Source organism: Emydura macquarii, unplaced genomic scaffold (genome assembly GCF_026122565.2).
Source record: "Emydura macquarii macquarii isolate MOO-44397 ecotype Brisbane River unplaced genomic scaffold, CSIRO-AGI_Emac_v2 contig_587, whole genome shotgun sequence".
NCBI classification, from domain to species: domain Eukaryota; kingdom Metazoa; phylum Chordata; order Testudines; family Chelidae; genus Emydura; species Emydura macquarii.
Window position 1 is genome coordinate 10,105,790 of NW_027130724.1, and position 19,916 is coordinate 10,125,705.

Consider the following 19,916-nt stretch of genomic DNA (forward strand, 5'->3'; position numbering starts at 1 on the left):
CCCATGTTCTGCAGAGGAAGTATTTTATATAGATGTTTTGTCTAGGTTTTTGGTTTAACCAATAAATTGTGCCCTAAGGCAAGGGCTGAAACAGACTCTGGCATAGCATTCATTCTTCCTGGAGTTGGATGAGATTAATTTAAAGGGCCAGCTGGGGGAAGCAGCTGAGGGCTGCATTCTGCAATAAACCATTAAACTTCGAAGCCCACTTTAAAAATATAGAAATAGTATCGTCACTTTTGGAAAGAATGAGACACAAATTTCTTAAGGGCAAGAATTTCAACAGTGACTAGTGATTTGAGGTCCTCAACTTGACATGCTTGAAAAAGGCCTGAACTTCAAAAAGTACCAACCACTCACCCTTTAAAATCTGGACCCCCTAAGGTGTCTCAGGTTGGGTGCCCAGAAACTGAGGGTCTGAAATCACTATTCACTACTGAAAATCCTGGTTTACGTGAAATGCCACACTACTTGAATTTTCGGTGGTTTTCTTTAATTACACATTAAAGTTTAATTATATATTGACCTTTCTCCACAAAACAGGAGTGGTGTTTCAGGTTGCCAGAGACTCCTGTGTGCACTTCCTGAGAGGGAAAGGGACACTGTCAAAAGTAAAAGCCTATCTGCTTTACAGGTTCCTAGAACCCGAAGTATAAGTACTGTTCTAGATGGGTGTTTGAGCCAAATGTTTGGTTCCTTTTGAAAGGGATCCCTAACCATAATCCTTGAGACCATATTGAACCCAGATCTCTTTACGGATAACACCTAGCAGAAGGGTTACAGTAATACATTTGTTATTTCAAATACAGATCTACTTTTAAAACCAACTAATATTATCATGAAAACTATATTGAAGGGAGTTAATTTTTTACCAGGAAAATTAAAGTGAACTGAAGCAAACCGACATTACATCACAATGAATATGTATAAATACTCACCATAACTAGTCTCAAGCTCATCCTGCAGGATAGCATTGTTGTTTCCACATAACCCATGTGTTTTGCCCAAGTAGTCTGGTGTCAGCTTAATATAAACTGCAGATGTACCATCCCAAGCCAGAGTGAATGCATACCGGTGTCTAACTAGGATGTACCCAGCTAGTTTTTGGATGTGTACATTTCCTATAACACGGGGTAACTGTACGCTGTGAAGCAAATATAATTAATGACAAAAGAGCAAAGAATTTTTTATATTTTTGAATGAAAAAATATCCATGTAAAGGAATTATTACTCAGTGATTTAATGACTTCCCCATAAATTTGAGGGAAACTGTGCTTTGAGTAACACTGATCTAAAACTGGAGTAACTCAGTTGAAGACAATGGAGTTATATCAGATTCACATCCAGCTCCAAATATGAATGCAGAAATCGTATCCTGTAATACCACACCATAGTTGAAATGTCATTCTCTGAGTGCACTACTTTGTAAACTGCAGGAAAGTTACCATCAATATGCATGGCATATTTACCTTTTAGTTGCCAATAAGTGATATTGCTTATATCTACACTGATGAAAACAATGTCAGGAGCATTAATTCACTGTAAAAACAAAACATACACAATACATGTAAAAGCAATTACCCAAGTCCTCTGTAGGTGACCTCACTGCTCAACTTTATTTCTTCATCTCCAGAAAAGAATAAGCTAATGGACCTTTCACAGGAATAGGGTGAAGATTTGCATTCTGGATCATTATTAACCTGACAAATGATATTATTGGGGAGAAGTTACATTTTAAATAAAATTCTCAACATTCCATATGCTACCCAACTAATGAGTTCTGCCCCAATCATGACTTTTAATAGTGATCTCAAGGGACAAGAGGATAGTTTGGTCTCCATGTCTTCAGTCCTGGGTTCCTCCAAGACTGCCAACAGTTGTGATTTGCAGCACTGCGGCTATACCGCTGAATCATTGTAGTGTAGACACTTGCTACAGAGACAGAAAAAGGTTTTCCATCTCTGTAGTAAATCCACACTCTCAAGAGGCAATAGGTAGGTTGATAGAAGAATTTCCACACCTTCAAGAGGAATGAGAATTCTTCCATCAACTTTCCTATTGCCTCTGATCTAGTTGCATCTACAGTGGGAGTTAGATCAACCTAACTACGTTGAACTGGCTGTGAAATTTTTCACAGCCCTGAGTGATGTAGCTATGTCAATCTAAGTTTTAGGGTGAAGACCAGAACTAATTTGGCCGTCATCTTCTCTCCAGTCTCTGAGCCTGTCCACATCCTCCCAATTATTCAGTATACAAAGCAAACTCTATTTAAGATGCAGTGCTAATAACAGGAACTGGTGATTATAGGAGTTGCAGCTGACAAAATGATGAAGTAAAAGTTACCATTTTCCCTAGAGATTAGCCATTGGAAACAATAGCAATACACTAAGTCCAGCGAAAAAAGTATACAGTAGTGACATGCCTGTAAAAGATCAAAGGCTGGCATCATTGGCAGAGCAAAGAGAGCAGGGGGAAGATGAAGAGAAACTACATAACTGACGCTTCCCGTTATCTGCTCTGCAATGGAGCTCCTATGAGGGACCATTAATAGACTAGATACATATTCGATTCACTCACTGTGGGTTAGACCCAGAGAGAGAAGGTCTGTCATTCACTGCTTAGCTTGAGGATGCAGGGAAAAGTAGAATGCCTTAGGGCACTGCATGCAAGGACAAGAAGTGTGAGCTGTGCAGTATAATGGGAAGCCAGTGAAGTGACTCAGTGAAGGACAGGGGATTGATAATGTGTGGGAAAGACTATTTAAAATTTTAATATATAAAAATAACATACCTGGTATAAATTAAGAGACTACATTAGAAATTATGTATTTGATGGAACTATTTTTGAAAGATGATCAGTAATGGCTCAACTTCTTCTACGTTATCGGTAGTAGCTCAATTTCCATTAAAGATGAGTTAATATTCAAAATTTTTGATGTTTTAAAAATGCATTTCACTGTTATGAAACTATGCTGCTTAGATACTGCAATGACAGGCACTACTGAAACCTTAATATAGAGATAGTTTGATTATCTGGTATTACATGGCCTGATCCCAAGAGGTGCTGAGTATTGCAACTGGGTGCTGTAGGAACTCTCTGAGCTGGGCCAAACATGAGTGAGTGGGATTGCGACTTGGCAGCTGTAGCTGTGGTTCATGCATTCAATTGCATTCACAGAAATCATGAAACCATGGTTGCCAAACTTGAGTGGCACTGTGATCCCATGCACCAGATCACAACCCCCAGAGTGGGGAGACAGACTCCCAACCCCACACAAGACAGAAGCTGCCACTGTGGGATGAGTGCAGGGTGAGCTCACTTTGCAGTCCCCCAACCCACACCCTGGAGGCTCCCCTCCACATTGGGCTTGGTTGGGATTAGAATCACAGTGTGCGGACAGAGGGTGCTGCTGCAGGTGGTCAGTGCTTCTCTTGACTCCAACTCAAAATCATGTTCCAGAAATGTTTATTATAGTGCACCCTAATTAAATTGGGCGGCTAGATCCGCCCTTGCTTCTCAGCACCTCACCTGATCATGCCTATATATGTTAATATCATCAATAACCTTGTAGCTTGTCTACACATCATATTTTCCACTTTAAACACACAAGTTATTTGTATGCTCTGTAATAGTATGAAACGGACTTAAAAAATGCAGTCTCCCACCTGTATAGAGAAACTCTGTTCATCTAATTCATTCTGTCTCACAAGTGCATATGTGGATTTCCCAGAGAAATAATAGTAGAGTCCGTCAAAGGTTTCAAAGTGGTATTGACCCCACGTTCGACATATGTTATCCCTTTCAGCACCTGTGTTGTGCACTAGACAAACAAAAGGGGAGCAATTTGAAAAGAGTTAACTTTTTGTTTGTTTGTTTTTGATTGAACTGGAAAGTTCAAAGAACACAATGCATTTGTCTTTGGAATTGCAGTCCCACTGCAGGATACCTGCAACACTCCAGGCAGAGGATACACATGCTAATACTTTCAACTCTTCAGGTATGTCTCAGCATAACTCAAGGCAACCAGGATAGCAAGCAGCAGCTGGGAATTGTGCAACTCCAGATCTATTACTGTACTGGCTGTCCATAGGGGAGGGAATTATGACAAACTTTGAGGGGTTTTGGCAAAGAAAGGCTGTCCATGTGGCTGTGGGGCCTGTATACTCTTACCTCAACCCTGGACAGATTGCCTTGTAATATCAATTTTTTTTTCTACACACCTGTCTGGCATCTTGATCCAGTTGCATTAAATCGACTGCAGTCACAAAGCTCTCTGTGCACACATTCACCTCCATTAAAACACATGACTGAATCTAAGTGAAGAAACAAGGCATATTAAAAACTAAGTGTGATAATAATTTACATTAATAAAGCCCAATTCTGCCATTGAATGTAACTGCATTGAGCCAATGGGTGTTGGCTGTGCATCTGTAGCCTGGATGGGCAGACATCTTTCAACCAGAAGCTTTACAGACAGTATTCATATAGGAATAATTTCACTATTGGAATGCAGATACTTATGGTGCGGAGGACTGCAGCCAAATGAACAGCACAGTACACTATAATTAGGGCATGCAAATTCACCAGGGAAGACCTATGTTCTGATTTTTTTTTAAAAGGCTATGGCATCTTGAGACTCTTGTAACCCATCTATTACTGGAGTATCTGGGAGTCAACACAAGGATGGCAGGATACCTTAGTTATCTAAAAGACCACTAAACACTAAACTAAATGAAGAGCTAAGTCAACCCTGCCAAAATTCAAACCTGTTACTCCATGGAGTCTAGATATTTTTAACTGGTAGGCCATTAGTAATTCCCATTCCTTCTGATAACTTGTAACGGTATCAATCACAAATCAATCTTACAAATATAGAACTGAATCAGAGCCAAGATTGATGCTTTAGTTTCCATATTGATACTACCCTAACTTCCAATGTAAAATATTTCTATTCATAAAGTGCAATGGATCTACAGTATAGAAAGCAGAAACATTTTCATTTGTAATGACAGTTTTGATTTAAACAGAACAGATCTCTACCAGAATCTTCTAGGACAAATTTTCAAAGTATGATGTAATGGGTGCACAAGCAGAAACATGCATTTAACTACCAAATTAGTGCCTTGAAATGCAACTTTTGGGGGCCAAAACATCTGCTTGAGCATTTTGATGGGTTTGCTGATTTTGCCCATATTTATTCTTTAAAGTTTGAGCCTACTTGGAAAGTCACTCTGATTTTTAGTAACTGTACCTAACTCCAATTACAAATCTGTCAATTTTATCTCCATAAAGTATACAAAGTAGAAATACAATTTATAATATCCAGAGGAGAAAAGTTTGAGAACATATTTGTTGAATGAAAATAAATGTACCCATTGACATTTAAAGACTGGCACTAAGCAGGAAAGTTGAACTTTGGAAGAAGTAACCTCAGGTAAGTACAGCATGGGGATTTGGCCATTTTTTGTTTTATTTATTTTTTCTCTAAAATACTTCTGTTTTTAGATAGAAGTATATTTTTGCTCACACACAATTCTTGAAAAATAAACCATACTTATAACTCAGATAAGTTGTGTACTAAAATATAATGAGGTCAAGATTTCACTGGAAATATGCACCGTTTTCCTCTACAGAACAACTGGGGAACATTAATGTTTGAAATGTCGAATCACAATCAATAGTGTGCACAGTAAAATCATGGTGTATCCTGATTCATTTCAGGCTTTTGAAAGGAACTGTGTTATTTAAAGTTTGAACTTTTACTATTCTTAGGTATAATTATATGAAGCCCAATCCTGAAAATCCACATACAAGTACTGTGATTGGTTTCAGAGTGCTTGGTCTCGTAAGTAAGGCTTTCTTTCAAGGATTTGTACCCATGTTTTACAATGCCAATGGTCATCTCCCATGCATTATGATTTGTTTCAAATATTGGCATTCACTGCACACAAATACAAAAAATACAAACACCATAGGCTATTTTACTAGAATTGATAACATATTTCCTGTAGACATATTTTAAAATCACAAATCAAAGCTTTTGACAAGCCAAGAGAGGAAATCTCAAAGGATGCATTCCTATTGCTTTATTGTGGCTATCTTTAGCAATGTTACAAATACAGACTTCAACAAGAGTAATTTACTAGTACATTCAATTTCAAACGCTATTTTCCTGCCTAATTTCCTATCCTCAGCTAGAATTTCATTTTATTGATTTTTTTTATTGCCAATTTTATCCAAACACCTGCTACAGCAGGTGCCCAGTTTGTTATGCCAGCACTGGAGAACTTCAGTACAAATAGCACTGTAGAGATAATGAGCCAGATAGGTCTTCCTGTTAAAAACTTTAATTCTACTAATAAAAAATAATCTGAAGTAAAGCTGAGCATTGAAAGGTATCGTGTGAGAGTAATCTAACCAAAAGTAACTGTAGAGTCAATAGCAAACCAAAATTAAGCAATTTCAAGTTCAACAAAAACAGACTATAAATAATGTCCAGAATCATTTTAAAACTCTAATTGGGGTTTGGTCAGATTTTCAAATGGGCCTCAAAAATAACACCCAGATGTTTTGCACATGCATTCATTTGCACACACAACCTGCCTTTAAATGCATACACCATGTAACTGTGCATCACCCACTACAATTTGCATGAATAGCCTTTCTATATAACCATCACATGTGGACTAAACTGTGCTATGGCTATACAAGGATTGTCCTATGACAGTATAACCTGCCTGAATCCCATCTTTAAAAACTGCGTGGCATTTGGTTTAGTGATCACGGTACAAGTTTCGCTATAAAATGTTCACACTTCAAGTTTCTTCTGTTTGGTAAGATTTTATCTTCTCAAGAAACAGCCCCTGTCCTTAAAATGGTTTATAGCGCTGGCAACTGTCAGACTTCTCAGCACAGAAGAAACTTTTTCTCCAAGATTTTCAAAAATAGATGCCTAAAATGATACTTAGTAACCTAAGTAAGTTGTCTGATTTGCAAAACCTGCTGAGTACCTAGTAACTCCCGTTAACTTTAATTGACTTCAATGGGAGCGCCTAGATACTCAGCACTTTTGCTAATTGGACACATAAATCTATGTTTAGGAGGCTAATTTAGGCTTTCATTTATAAAAATGTTCACATTCAACTGCAACTGCTTCCCTAATATCTTCACAATTAGTCTACAGAAAGAAGCTGTGCTTTTTGCATATTAGGCACAGTCACATTCATGAAGGAGAATCTGACATTTCAGCCTACATGTATGTAAGGTAAATGTCACCTTATCTAGAAATTTTCATTTAATTCCAAGGGGGGAAAGATCAAGATTTTGACTTTTTGTTCCAAAATTAGGACACGTACCAATTTCAAAATCTCAGGACAGCATTTTCCAATCCAATCTAGAGACAGGGACAAGTAGCAGGTCAGAATTGAGAGACATTGGGAGAGTTTTTCTGGAGTGGTGGGAGGGAAGGCTCTATAGCCTGTGTGTTGTGCTTCGCTCCAACCTGCATTAATAATCGGTTTTCCACTTTCTCAAGCAGCACAGTCAATGATCATTTGGAAAAAGGGGTAGTTATCGATCACCAGCTTGCCTAGATATATAGCCTGCCTTAAAACTGTTTGCAAATAAACTTCTGGGTGCCGGTCAGAATTATCTTACATCTGCCAGTAACTTGCTCCTGCCAATCTCATTTTTTCCCAGTTAAATTTACACACACAAAAAAGAGGGCTGGAGAGGCTGAGTGGTCAGCCTCCCCACTCCAGCTCCAGAAACCAGAGACCTTAGTTGCTCTTCTTCTCCAGCTCTTTGGGGAGACTGAGCAGCTGGGCTAAAAGGCTCTTGTCAATTTCACAAATAAAATTAACAGGAGCCCTCAGAGAGGAAACCAAAAAATTCTGTTCTGGTTCTTCCAAAATGGATTTTTTTATTGAAAACCTTTCCTGTGAAAAATTTCCCATTTTTAACATTTCATCCAGTTCGGGATCATTTTCCCCTCCGGAAAACAAACGTTTTCGCCACTTTCCAACACTCTACCATTAGGAGTGAGTAAAGATGACTGAAAATACTTGCCAGGCTGCAAGTATCACCACGGCAGGAAGAATGCAGTGTGTAAATTGTTTGCTTATGTTTCTAACAAACAGAGAGGCCCCAATTCTCCATTACTTATTATCAGATATTATGGATCATAGCAGACACAGGAAGATACTTGCAATTCACTGAACCTTGGATGCCCCACCCCTGCTGAAGTTAGAGCAGCAGAAGACCTACCTGGCCCTATTCTAATTTCCCCAGTGGAAACTCCAAAAAGAGTTCACAATAGCAGAAGATCAGCTGTAATGGAGCTCAGCTCCAACACCTCTTCTGCCTCCAGCTCACACCTTTCTGTCCCCCTTACACAGACTCAATACATGAAAATTAAATGTCTGCAGTAGCAATGGGAGAGTCACCAAAATAGATCATGCACAGAAAAATAAAGAGACCCAAACAAAATGGAAGACCAATGCATGTTACAAAATGACTCAGAAAGTAATATTTAAAAAAAAACCCATGAAGTCTAATTAAAATAACATTGCTTCTAACATGCAAATAAATAACAACTATATACTATTATTAGAACAATTTAGCCACTGGTTTAAACAGGGAGAATTCCTTGGGCTTTAATGGAGTTGCAGCCAATTTTACCAGGGGGCAAATTTGGCCCATAATGAGCCCAATTCTAAGAAGGGCCAAGGTCCTCAGCTCCCACTGCAATGTATAGAAGTTGGAGGTGCTCAGCAGCACCCAGGAGGCGTTCAGCATTTTACAAGATGAGACTAGAGAGAATACTTGATGATAAGGCTTCATGCAAAGGGTTTATTGGCATGTGTTTGAGACAGTCACCTTACTTATGAGTAGCAGTACCATTGCAATAGTGATACAGATTTGGATCCAAATGGGCACCAGTAAAACACTTCCACCACACCATGCCATCATATATTGTATATTTGTCAAGTATTACATAAATACTATTTTAAAAATAGTTTAAAAGCAGAAACTTTTAAAAAATGTATTAGGATTACAGCATCCCTTTTCTCAGGAGTCTGAGATGCTAGAAGAAATCCCAGTAAGATGGTTTAGTGGACAGGTGATGTGTTCATAGACATGCTGTCATAAATTGCAAAGGTATGTGATAAATTTATTTATGACATGTTTAGGCAGTCTATCACATAGTTATCTTAGAAAGAGAGAATGAGTGGAAAATCCCACCATAATGAATTAATCTTGGATTTATGTCATGGCTGAGCTTTCTTTTTCTTTAACAGAATTGGGTCTTTGAATTTAAAAAAAAAATCCTGACAGTGGTTTTTCTTTTTAATGTGCTCTCCCATTTGTTAAGACTTTAGGAACACAAATACCGCCTGGTTCTCAAGTCCATATCCATTACTCCTATCCTTCCTGGACCATGTGAGGATATATAAATAATCCATGAGAACTTTTTATATTTATAAAGTTTCAAAGTGATGTTTAATGACCAAAAATATTGAGTCTGAAATGCTACAGACAACAAATAATTGTAAGGTTGAAAATGAATTGCTAAATATATATCCATCTATATAAATCATAAAAACAGTAACTTTAAAATAACAAATTGAGATTTTAACAAATTGAGGGCATTAATTCTAAACTAGACATTAAACCCAGAAGAATGTCAAACACTAATATGAATGCTTTGTGGTTCTCTAGCACCTTTAACATGAGGAACATGAACAGTTAATGAAATCTCATAATATCCCAGTTAGGCAAAAAAGTACAATGCAGACAAGTTTACAGAAGGAAGGCAGGAGACTTGTCAGACATCAGGAAGGAGGTCTAGGCAGGTTCGGAACTGGAACGGGGTGGCAACAGGGATGGCCTGTTCCTTTAGAGCAGCGTCAGGAGTGGATTAGGAGCTTGGCAAGAGACCGGGCATGGCTCAGTGTGGCTGGGGAGGGGTGGGGACACGACACCTAGGCAGGCTTTGCACTGCCACTGGGGCACAGTGTAGCATGACCAGGTCCGTGGTGGCAGAGGTGTGGCTGCGCTCAGTGCTGGGTTTGCAGTGGAGACTGGCCTGGCCTGGAGGAGGAGGTAGGGAGCGGGAGCTCTGCCCTCACACCTCAGGGGTCTGCTGTGCACAGAACTATCCATGCTACCCACCCACCCCCAGATTCCTCAAGTGGAGCTCCCCACACAGAGGGGTGTAGGGAGCCTATACAGCTCCCTGTGCCAGGCCAGGCCTCTCCCACTCTCAGACCCCCTTCTCACCCTTCAAGCAGGGGGTGGCCTCCTGCTGGCTCCAGGGGGAAGATGCAAGAGGGAGGTGTTGGGTCAGCACAAGCTGGGGTGAGGCCCCGAAGGAGACTCTGAGGAGGCAGGAGCCAGGATGTGGGCAAGGCAGCACGTGCTAGTGGGAGAGCTCCAGCTCCGAAGCCATTCCCAGTACTCAGGGAAGGAACGAGGTCACCATGTCCGAAAGGGGAGGCAGCTCTGGGCAGTAGATCCGGACTCCATCTCAAAGGCAGCAGGACCCACAGACCATAGAAGCCTGCCAGAGCCCCCTGCCTGAAGCATCAGAAAGGTGGGGGCAGGACTTGGCTCTGGGGTGTGGGTTTCTGAGGCTGCCCAAGTGAGAGAGGTTCAGACAGGGTGCCAAGAGCTAGGGACCTGCGAGCTGCTGGGCCAGGGTGTGGAGAAGGCTGCAGAGGCATGAGGGTGGGGTGGGAGGTTGTTAGTGAAAAGGTGCTGCCTGATAGTCTGGCTACACTGCAAAAAAAAAAAAAAAAAAAAAAAGTGTTCCTAACCAGAGGTGCTAAGAGCCATTGAACCAAACTGTAAACTCTGTATATGATGGAAAGCACTTCAAGCCAGGGGGTGTGGCAAACCTCCCGAGTTTCATCACCTATGTTCCTAACTTGGGTTAGACTAGCAGTGAAGACAGCAACTGTGCTTGTAACTCGGTTTAACAAGCTGGAGCTAAAGCCAATAGGGCAGCCTGGTGTTGAATTCCAACTGCTAAACCAAGCTGCTGTGTCTTCATTGCTGTTCTGAGTTAAGAACACACCTTTGTTTTGCAGCATAGACAGACCCCTGGAAGGGAATTGGGACAGGTTCTGAGGTGGCATGTGCGGTTCAATGGGAAGAGGCATGGTGGGAAGCGCTGAGGTGACAGGCAGAGGAGAGGAGAAGCTTGGGTGGTTTAAGATTGAAAAGATTATTAACACTTACTTCAGATAACACCTAGCCTAATTTTAAAACTACTGTATCGCACACTTGTAAAAAGCAGCAAACAAAATTAAATGTTTGTCTGGAAAGATATAGTTCAGGTATCCCCTGACTTCTGAACTTTCAAACACCTACTCTGTTTTAACTGTTACACTAATCAAATTGTACTGTACACTCGACATTAAAGATGCACTTGTTTTAAAGTATCTTTTTATAGTTGTGCATTTTGATATTACTGATAATAGTGGTGGTTTTATGCCTTTTTATACTTAGTTATTAAGTGGATGCTCAGGGATGATGTAATGGATGTTTTATGCAGGCATTTCTCTGTCAAATGTTAAATATCAATATTGTTAGTGCAGAAGTGCAGTACTTTGTGATTACAGTTTTTGAGGTATAATCTGAAAATAGGTATAGTTAGTATGAATAATTGAAAATTATAGATGATTATTGTACATGTATGTTATTAGATGTAACTTGAAGGGCAAAGCTGAGGTTGTGTGTCTGATACGATTTGATTGGTGTTAAAGTTAGTTTAGAGTGAGTATTTGAAAGTTGTGAGATTTTAATTTTAAGCTTAATAGGAAAGCAGAACCTTTCTGGTTACCTCAGCTCTTACTATCCTGTGTGCTACCAAGCTGTGGGATGAGAGGACAATGCAGAATTAAGATATTCCCAACAGCACTTCATAAATTTAGCATTTCTGCAGGCCACTAAGATGCCTTGAGCTTTTTAAAATGTTACTATTGTATAAAGCTGTTCAGGCAATGAGGTGCTGAACTAGACAGTATTAAAAGAGCCATTATTTCAGTATTGGTAGTTAATTCTAGTCTACTGAGGAGATCCCCACTTTGTGATGATTTTGTAAAATGAGTTAATTTGATTGGTTTGATTGTCACTAATTGGTAAAACGTTATTCTATATTAAATTCATAGATTTAACTTTGTTTGTCATAACTATCTTGCTTTATTTTATTTTCTATAATTCTTTAATGTAGTGTAAAGTGTATGACTTCAGAATTAGTCTCAATTCTCTTTGGCTAAACAAGAAATCCAATCAACATGCAAAGAATCTAGGTATGGTTAGCCTTATTTTGCACCTTTGTTTTTATGGTCTTTGGATTTAACTGCCCTGTAATGATGCATGTTTTCATTTTTCTCTTGTTCTCGGGAATCACGCACTTTGGTAGACTACAGAGTGATTTTCAAATGAGGATGAAGAACTAACTGCCACTTAGGTACATAAAGTTTTTCTTCTTCAGCTTCTAAGGTGCACAAGAGTAGGACTTTATTTGATCCCTCCACATATCTCACCTACTGCCCACAAATCTCCAGTGACCTGTAGACTTTCCCACTTCTGTGGATCTTTGATTTCTGTTGGAGCAGAGGCCAATTCCTGAGCATGCTATATTGCAAGGCCTCTCTGTCTTCTATGGCAAAGTTGGTCTAAAACATACAGTCCCCCAGATTCTGCAGCATTTTATAGTGCAGGAAAGTTCAAGTAAATTAAATATGAAAATTACAATAATCCCATGTTTATTTCAAAAATTAATTTTATGTTAGTGCTAAATATTCAGAATGCTTAAGGTTTTTGTACTGAAAACAAAAAACAGTATTGGGTGGGAGAAAGCTGGAGATTTGGATAACTAGGTAAGGGGGCATGAAGATATAAATTACTCTAGAAATGTTAAGTGTGGTAAATAGTGCTAATACGGTGAACAACATTTATGTTGAATAGTTAATTTAAAATACATTTGTCTTTCTTGGCACTGGATTCATATCTATTATACCGGATGTATTTTCTTCCACTGAAAAAGTTAGGCATGAGCTAGGGTGGCATTTCTCATTTATTACCTTTCCCTTAATATTCAAAAAGCCAATTTGAAAAGCAAAAGTAATAAGTGAAGTTATGCACCTGCTGTATGAAAAGTGGTTATACAAGTCAAAGGAAAGACAGAAGCTGAAGAAAGGTATAGCTATATAAATAGGTTTAGGAGGGAAAATGTTAATCTTAATATTCCAATACAGTAATTGCTATAAAATGAAAAACAAAAAATCTATGGTAACACTGGTATATAAAATGGCTTTAACATGCATGGGGAGGTGTTTCGGATATACTGTCTTGCCACCGAAGTTGAATCAATTTGAACTTCAAAGTTTACTGGCACTCAGTAGGTCTGTTCTCTGCATTTCAACTTTATGACCTGAAGCTGTGTTGGATAATGGCATGTCCTAGGTACCATGGTAACTGACACCCAGCTTAGGATGGACTGATGGATCAATTTAATGACTCATTTCTCAGAAGGCTTTCCGGTCTTGTCTTCCATAGGAAAACAGGTTAATTTGTTAGCTAACAAGTAAATTAAAGAAGGTAAAATTTTAAATGAAGACTAAGTGGATTATAGTTTTAAAGCAAGTTAGCAGGTCAAGGTAAGGACTAAGAGGGAGCCTAGAGCTTACCTGGAACTGCTAATTTACGTTAAAATTACAACCTGCCTGGTGTTCACTGGGGCCTTGCCTTGACAACACCATTCACTGAAGTGAGTAGCACTGGAGTTGGTCTAGCCTAAGTATGAGCAGCAACACTACAAAACCATACCTGAATTAGTGAATCTACAGGGAGCACATCCCATGAGATTTTACTTTGTATTAGTTAAGAACACACCTTTTCCACTACACAATTGTTGGCAAAGTGTAAAAGAGGATGATTACCACACCCTAATGTCTGTCACAGCAAAAATCTGCCATTTTCTCCCCCTCCCCCCCATCATCCCCAGGGTTTTGGTTAAAATTCCCTCATCATTTCTTGATGAGTCATTTATCATTCCTGATAATTTGAGGAAATATTTCTCACTCACATTTTGTACTTCAGAGTAGAAAGAGTCTGTCATATTGACTCCACAGTCACTCCTCTATATTTTAATTATATTTTTGGTTTCCCAGTTTCCTCCTCTAATTTGTAGTCCCTGAGTCTATTAATTTTGCAGCTATGTTCTAAAGTAGCTCCAGTCTGTCATTCTCTAGAAAGCTACTTGTGAGAAGGTTGGTCCAGTGTTTTTCTGAATAGAGATAAATATTCAGTGTACTGCTGCTACACCACCAAGCTTCCAGGCAGCTCTGAGGCTGTTTAATAACATTTCCAGACAGAGAAGTATTTGGCAGGTATACATCTTCCATTCCCAATCTTTGTTTGCAACACCAACGCCAAAAAGCTTATGAGAAATATTAGGGTTTGCTTGACCATCTTATAATGTTTAGTGTACTGTTCCCTGATGCCTTATTATAGTTCAGTGTTTAACTTTTAAAAACAGGGTTTTTTAAATACAAATCATTTTCGTTTTCTAGCCTACCTCTCAAGAGTTGTAACTATGCAATACAGCCCCAAGGCCTGTATCTCTTATTATTAGGCTGGGCAGAACACGACTTTTTTTTTTTTTTTTTTTTTTTTTAATAGTTTCAACAAATATTTTTAAACATGTTCTTCAGTTTTTATCGATTTTAATTTCTGAGTTGTGGGAAATTATGGGGGATCAGATAAGTATCTAATGACAGCAGATATTAAGATTAAAAAATGTAAAGACTTATAACTTAACACACAAAACGTCAACATGTCAAAGTTTTAGTCTTAAATCAAACTAATAATTTCTCAAGCAGTATTTTTCTTACTTTGCCAATTTGTACATTCTGATCAATGGAAATATTTTGTCAGTTTGGATGTATACAGTAAAATTGATGTTTGACATTTACCAATAAATGTAACAGTTACATTGCAGCTAGAGATCAGTCAGGTCAGGCCCCATTATAGCAAGTGCTATACAAACATTTTTTTTTCTACATGTCTTTCTAATGCCCTGTGTAAGACCTAAAATACTCATAACTATGTCAAGAATTGTCTATTACTCTTTTCATTCAAAAACAATAAGTAGCTTACTGGATGGTTCACATTTCATACTACGAAATCTTCTTTCCCAAGATGATGATGTTGTAGTAGATGAAGAGATATAAATTGAAGTTCCAGACTCCTTTACAAAAACAAGAAAAAAACTCATTTCAATAATTATATTTTTTGTTCAAGCTATTTTTCACCCCCTAAAAGTCCATTAGTAAATTCTGACCTTTTTAGTAGAATTCATACCTAGATAATGACTCTGTGCAGTCAAATAGATTAAGGCCATATTGTGCCATCAACTTTTTAGCAGGATTAAAGGATTTTAAATAGATTGGAATAAAGGGTTCTTTATAAAAGAGCCCAGAGCACATTAATATCCAGTTATTATACAGAGCTTCAAAAAAACATAGCTAACAGCTTTCAAAAAACCAATGTGAGCAACAAAAACTGTATCCATACACTCCTCCTTCCCCCACCTCCGAACAGTTATAGCCTCTGCACCCTAATGCTTTTATTTAACAAAGACGTTCGGTACAAACATTTTCCTGTTTTGGAAATGGAATAGCCCAAGAAAGAAATAGCCTAAGAAATCAAAACCTAGGACTTTACTACTACAACCATTGCATGTGTGCTGTACTCCTGAAATAAAATAACCCTAATTAACAGAATATAATTATGTAAGATCTTTTCTTAAAGTAAACATATATTCTATTTTTAAGTTCATGGCCTGATCTAAAGACCATTGAAGTTAATGGGAGCCTTTCCATCAACTTCAATAAACTCTGGGGTAGGCCCTGAAAGCAACCCATCATCTGTCCCTGTCTTCAGTGCTTAATTTGTAATGAAAGGTGCTGGGGCTCAAACAAACAATTAGGTGCTGGGGCTCAAGCAATTTTTTTACTTTCATAAATGATGTGGCAAGCCCTGATGTGACAGGACTATGAACTGTCAACCCTAAAGGTGCCAGCCCTGGAACAAATTAAGCATTACCTCTCTTCCACTCTGTAAATTTCCATCATGTGTTGCTCAAAACTGTGGTAAGGTTCTCTTCTTATGTTCCCCTTTTCCTGAATAATTCTGCTGTCATCTCCACTAGGCAGCAAAGCTTTCTAATGTGTCTTGCTTTCTCGCCCCACCCTCCACTCCATGTTTGCAAAGTTACTATGAGTGAGATACCTCTAGATCCTGTTTCCTTTCCTTTCTCAATAAATTACCTTTTTGGCTCTCATTGTTTCTAGTCCATTCACGTGTGTTCTTCTTTGTTGGAATTCCCATTGCGCCACAATTCTTATTTTTAGATTCCTTTCATCCTTTCAATCCCCGCCCCCCCCTTTTGTGGGGGGGCATTCTTTCCACAATCTCTTCATTTTCTTTCTTTCCGTAGATTGCATTCTGTCCTCCCCTCAAGTAACTTAACTATTGACAATGCAAACAACCCCATTCCTAACTTCCATTTACTTCCATAGTGGGCATCTGTATCACATATCCTTGAATTTGAAATGGTAGTCTTAATCTAACAATAGAAGCTCGTGCCAGCACTTTAAAATCAGTTTAGAAATACAGTCTAACCTTTCATCCCTGGCCATCATTAATCTAACAGCCTCCAGAAAATTTAAAGAGGCAACATTCTTTAGGACCATTTAATCAAAGGGGCTTCAACCCACAGTCCTATATTATGCATTTAATTTTTTAAATACCTTTTTGCAAGTGCAAAGCCTTGGAGATGTACTGGCAAATGTAATTTTCGTATGTCGTGGTTAGGTGTTTAACTGCCCAATTTATAGGAAAAAGTTACCTTTCATGCATGGCTGATATTTTTGTATCTACAGATATGAAAAAACTGCAGATACAATTTTATCATTTTGTCCATTTGCTTTTGAGGATGTGTCTAATGTCTAGATTCCAAAGAAATATATGGTTAACAAAGGATTGTCTATATTTAATGGGACAGTCAGATATCATAGTGACAGATGCAGTATCAGTGCTTGTAATGCAATAAAACAAACACCCATTTTCAGAACCATTAGTTAAAGACTATTTTCTGTAGAATTTTGTATAGGAAACAAGGTTCAGAATGACCAACCAATTTTTTTTCCATTTTCTATTCCAATCCATTATAAACAGGGAATATTTTCACATTAGCTGTTATAGAAGTACCTTTAATGCACCCCTAGCCTTAAGTTTTATTCAAAATCTATTGATGTATATAAGGCTTTAAACCCTGTCAAAATGTATCAAACACTAAATGTCAAGGCTAGTGTGAACATCAAACAAAGGTGTTCACAGAGTAGAAATTTTTCCAAAATAGTAAATTACTTCTGCCTTGATTGCAAGCAGTTAAAAGCAATGCAGAAGGAAGGACAGTAGCAGCATAGAACTATAACTGAGGCTTTAAAAAGTCTTTCAGAATTGTTAGAGTTCCCTCACTCCTCATACTCAAAGTATCAGATTGCAACCACCAACCCAGCTTCAGTCCGATGCTTAAGAAAACAGAAGAGCAGAGCTTCTTAGACAAATAAGAATTCAAGTGATTGTTTTTATTTCACACAGTGCCAGTTTACATTGCAATGTATAGAATGTGCTCATCTGAAGTATAAAATCTAATTAATCATTCGTCACAAAGATATCTGGCATGTCATCTTGAAATTTCCATGTTTCTTTATTCCAGAACTAACAAGAATTAGTGCTAGTTAACATTCTTCCACATTGGTTCTTCAAAAGCAGACACTTATAAATACAATAAGAAGTGTACACTCCATCAGAATAATTTATCTCAATTTTAACTCTGTCTTAAAAAGATTATTTGGCAATAGCACTTATTCTAAATATACATTACCACCCTAAACAGTTCCATTCAATTCACTTATTTATTCCAGATCAAAAGAACAATCTGAAACAGCAGTTCCTACAGTTTTCTCATGTCAGTGACCTTTTTGCATATAAATATTGTACAGTTTTCATAAAAGAAAACAGCTTTACGTCTATGCATATTATACACCAATTTACAACACGAGTAATATTTTAGGAAATTATAATTAAGATATGTTGCCAAGTCTGGACAAACATTTTCATTAATGTAATGAAATTGGGCTACTGGACAACAAAATGGCATTCAATGTTGATAAATGCAAAGTAATGCACATACAAAATGATGGAATCTAAATTAGCTGTTACCACTCAAAGATCTTGGAGTTGTCATGGATAGTTCTCTGAAAACATCTGCTCAATGTGCAGTAGCAGTCAAAAAAGCTAACAGAATGCAAATACTCCTTCACACAAGGCAGAATTAGCCTGTGGAACTTGTTGCTCGGAGTTAAGTGAAGGCCAAAAATATAACTGGTTTCAAAAAAGAACTAAATAAGTTCATGGAGGATAGGTCCATCAATGGCTATTTGCCAAGATGGTCAGGGATGCAACTCCATGCTTTGGGTGTCCCTAAACCTCTGGCTGCCTGAAGCTGGGACTGGATGAGAGGATGGATCACTCAATTAATTATCCTGTTCTGTTCATTCCCTCTGAAGTATCTGGCACCAGCCACTGTTGGAAGACAAGATACTGGACTAAATGGACCAATGTTCCGAACCATAACTAACAAATATGTCCACATAAAATGACCTTCAAATTTGGCTAGCTATTATTTACGATATTTCATGCTCAAGAGTTTCAATGTTCAAGTCCTTTTTATAGTTTTGTAACACACTTTTAGAAGACTCAAAAGGAGGTAGGATAACTACTGTTAATATCACAAGTTAATCAGAATTTCCATCTCAATAATTAAATGCTGTCTGTGGCTAACTTTTTTTTAAATCTACCAAATATATATTTCCCACTAAAGATTGTGCTGAGTGATTTAGGATCAGTAGTCTAACATAGAAAGCAACAAAAAGCCAGTTACTGTTCCCTTAATTTTTTTTTAAAGCAAGGAAGCCTTTGACTTTATTTGTGGTTGACTTAATTACCTGTTTGTGGTTGTGTAGCATATTTTTCTCTCCACTGAACTTTTCAAGATACAAACAATGGAGAGAAAGTGGAGTCACAATCAGATTCTCCTCTGCAACCCTGATTACAGGGTGCAAAATGGAGGGGAGGGGTTTCCTAATCAAAGAAATAAAAGCATACAAAGTAATAAGGGAAATTGCTCTTCAGCAGCAAGCTGAACAGGATATTATTCTGTTGCCAAAGTAAAATGCATACAAAAAATCATCATTGATTTATTAAAATCTAACGATGTTAGCTCATTACTTTTATTTAATATTGCAATTAGCTAACTGCTTTGCTTTAGTAACCAAGGGCCCAGATCCAGTCACTGTGGGACATAGCTCAGTTCCTCCTGAATTGAGGGGACACTGCACCCTATAAGATTATGTTCTAAAGGCTGAATGAACTCATTGTCCCCAGAAATTCTAAATATGTCCAATCACTGTTAATAAGAGGTTTTAACCCTGAAGTTTATCTGTTTCCCTTGATTCAATTATTGACATCCTGCTGTTATGGCTGCAACAGGGAATAGGGAAAGAGACTTTTAATGCTTCTAGAAGGATTTAAAGTACAAAAACTCCAAAACTTAACAGACTCCAAATTTTAACTAAATTAAATTAACTTTAATTTTAACTTTGTTTAATTATGCTTACACTATATTTTGTATTTGAAATCTACGTTTGTCAGTCTTAAAGAATCATCAGATCCAAGGAAATGATTCAAGTACAGTGACTGATGGCACCACAATGAACAAAGTATTATCACAATATTTAAATTTTAAAATATATAAATTGTCCAAGGTTGGCATCATT

At 37.9% G+C, this 19,916-nt stretch overlaps 1 protein-coding gene across 1 annotated transcript in view; it reads right to left on the bottom strand.

Moving 5' to 3' along the window:
* Positions 1–19,916, bottom strand: part of OTOG (otogelin) — a 167,274-nt gene that overhangs the window by 141,178 nt on the left and 6,180 nt on the right. The window contains exons 4-8 of the mRNA XM_067540669.1: positions 15,169–15,259; positions 4,221–4,313; positions 3,666–3,820; positions 1,582–1,700; positions 939–1,144 (exon numbers count right to left, since the gene is read on the bottom strand). Coding sequence (XP_067396770.1) covers positions 939–1,144; positions 1,582–1,700; positions 3,666–3,820; positions 4,221–4,313; positions 15,169–15,187 — 592 coding nt within the window. The 5' untranslated portion in view covers positions 15,188–15,259. The remainder of the gene's footprint in view (positions 1–938; positions 1,145–1,581; positions 1,701–3,665; positions 3,821–4,220; positions 4,314–15,168; positions 15,260–19,916) is intronic.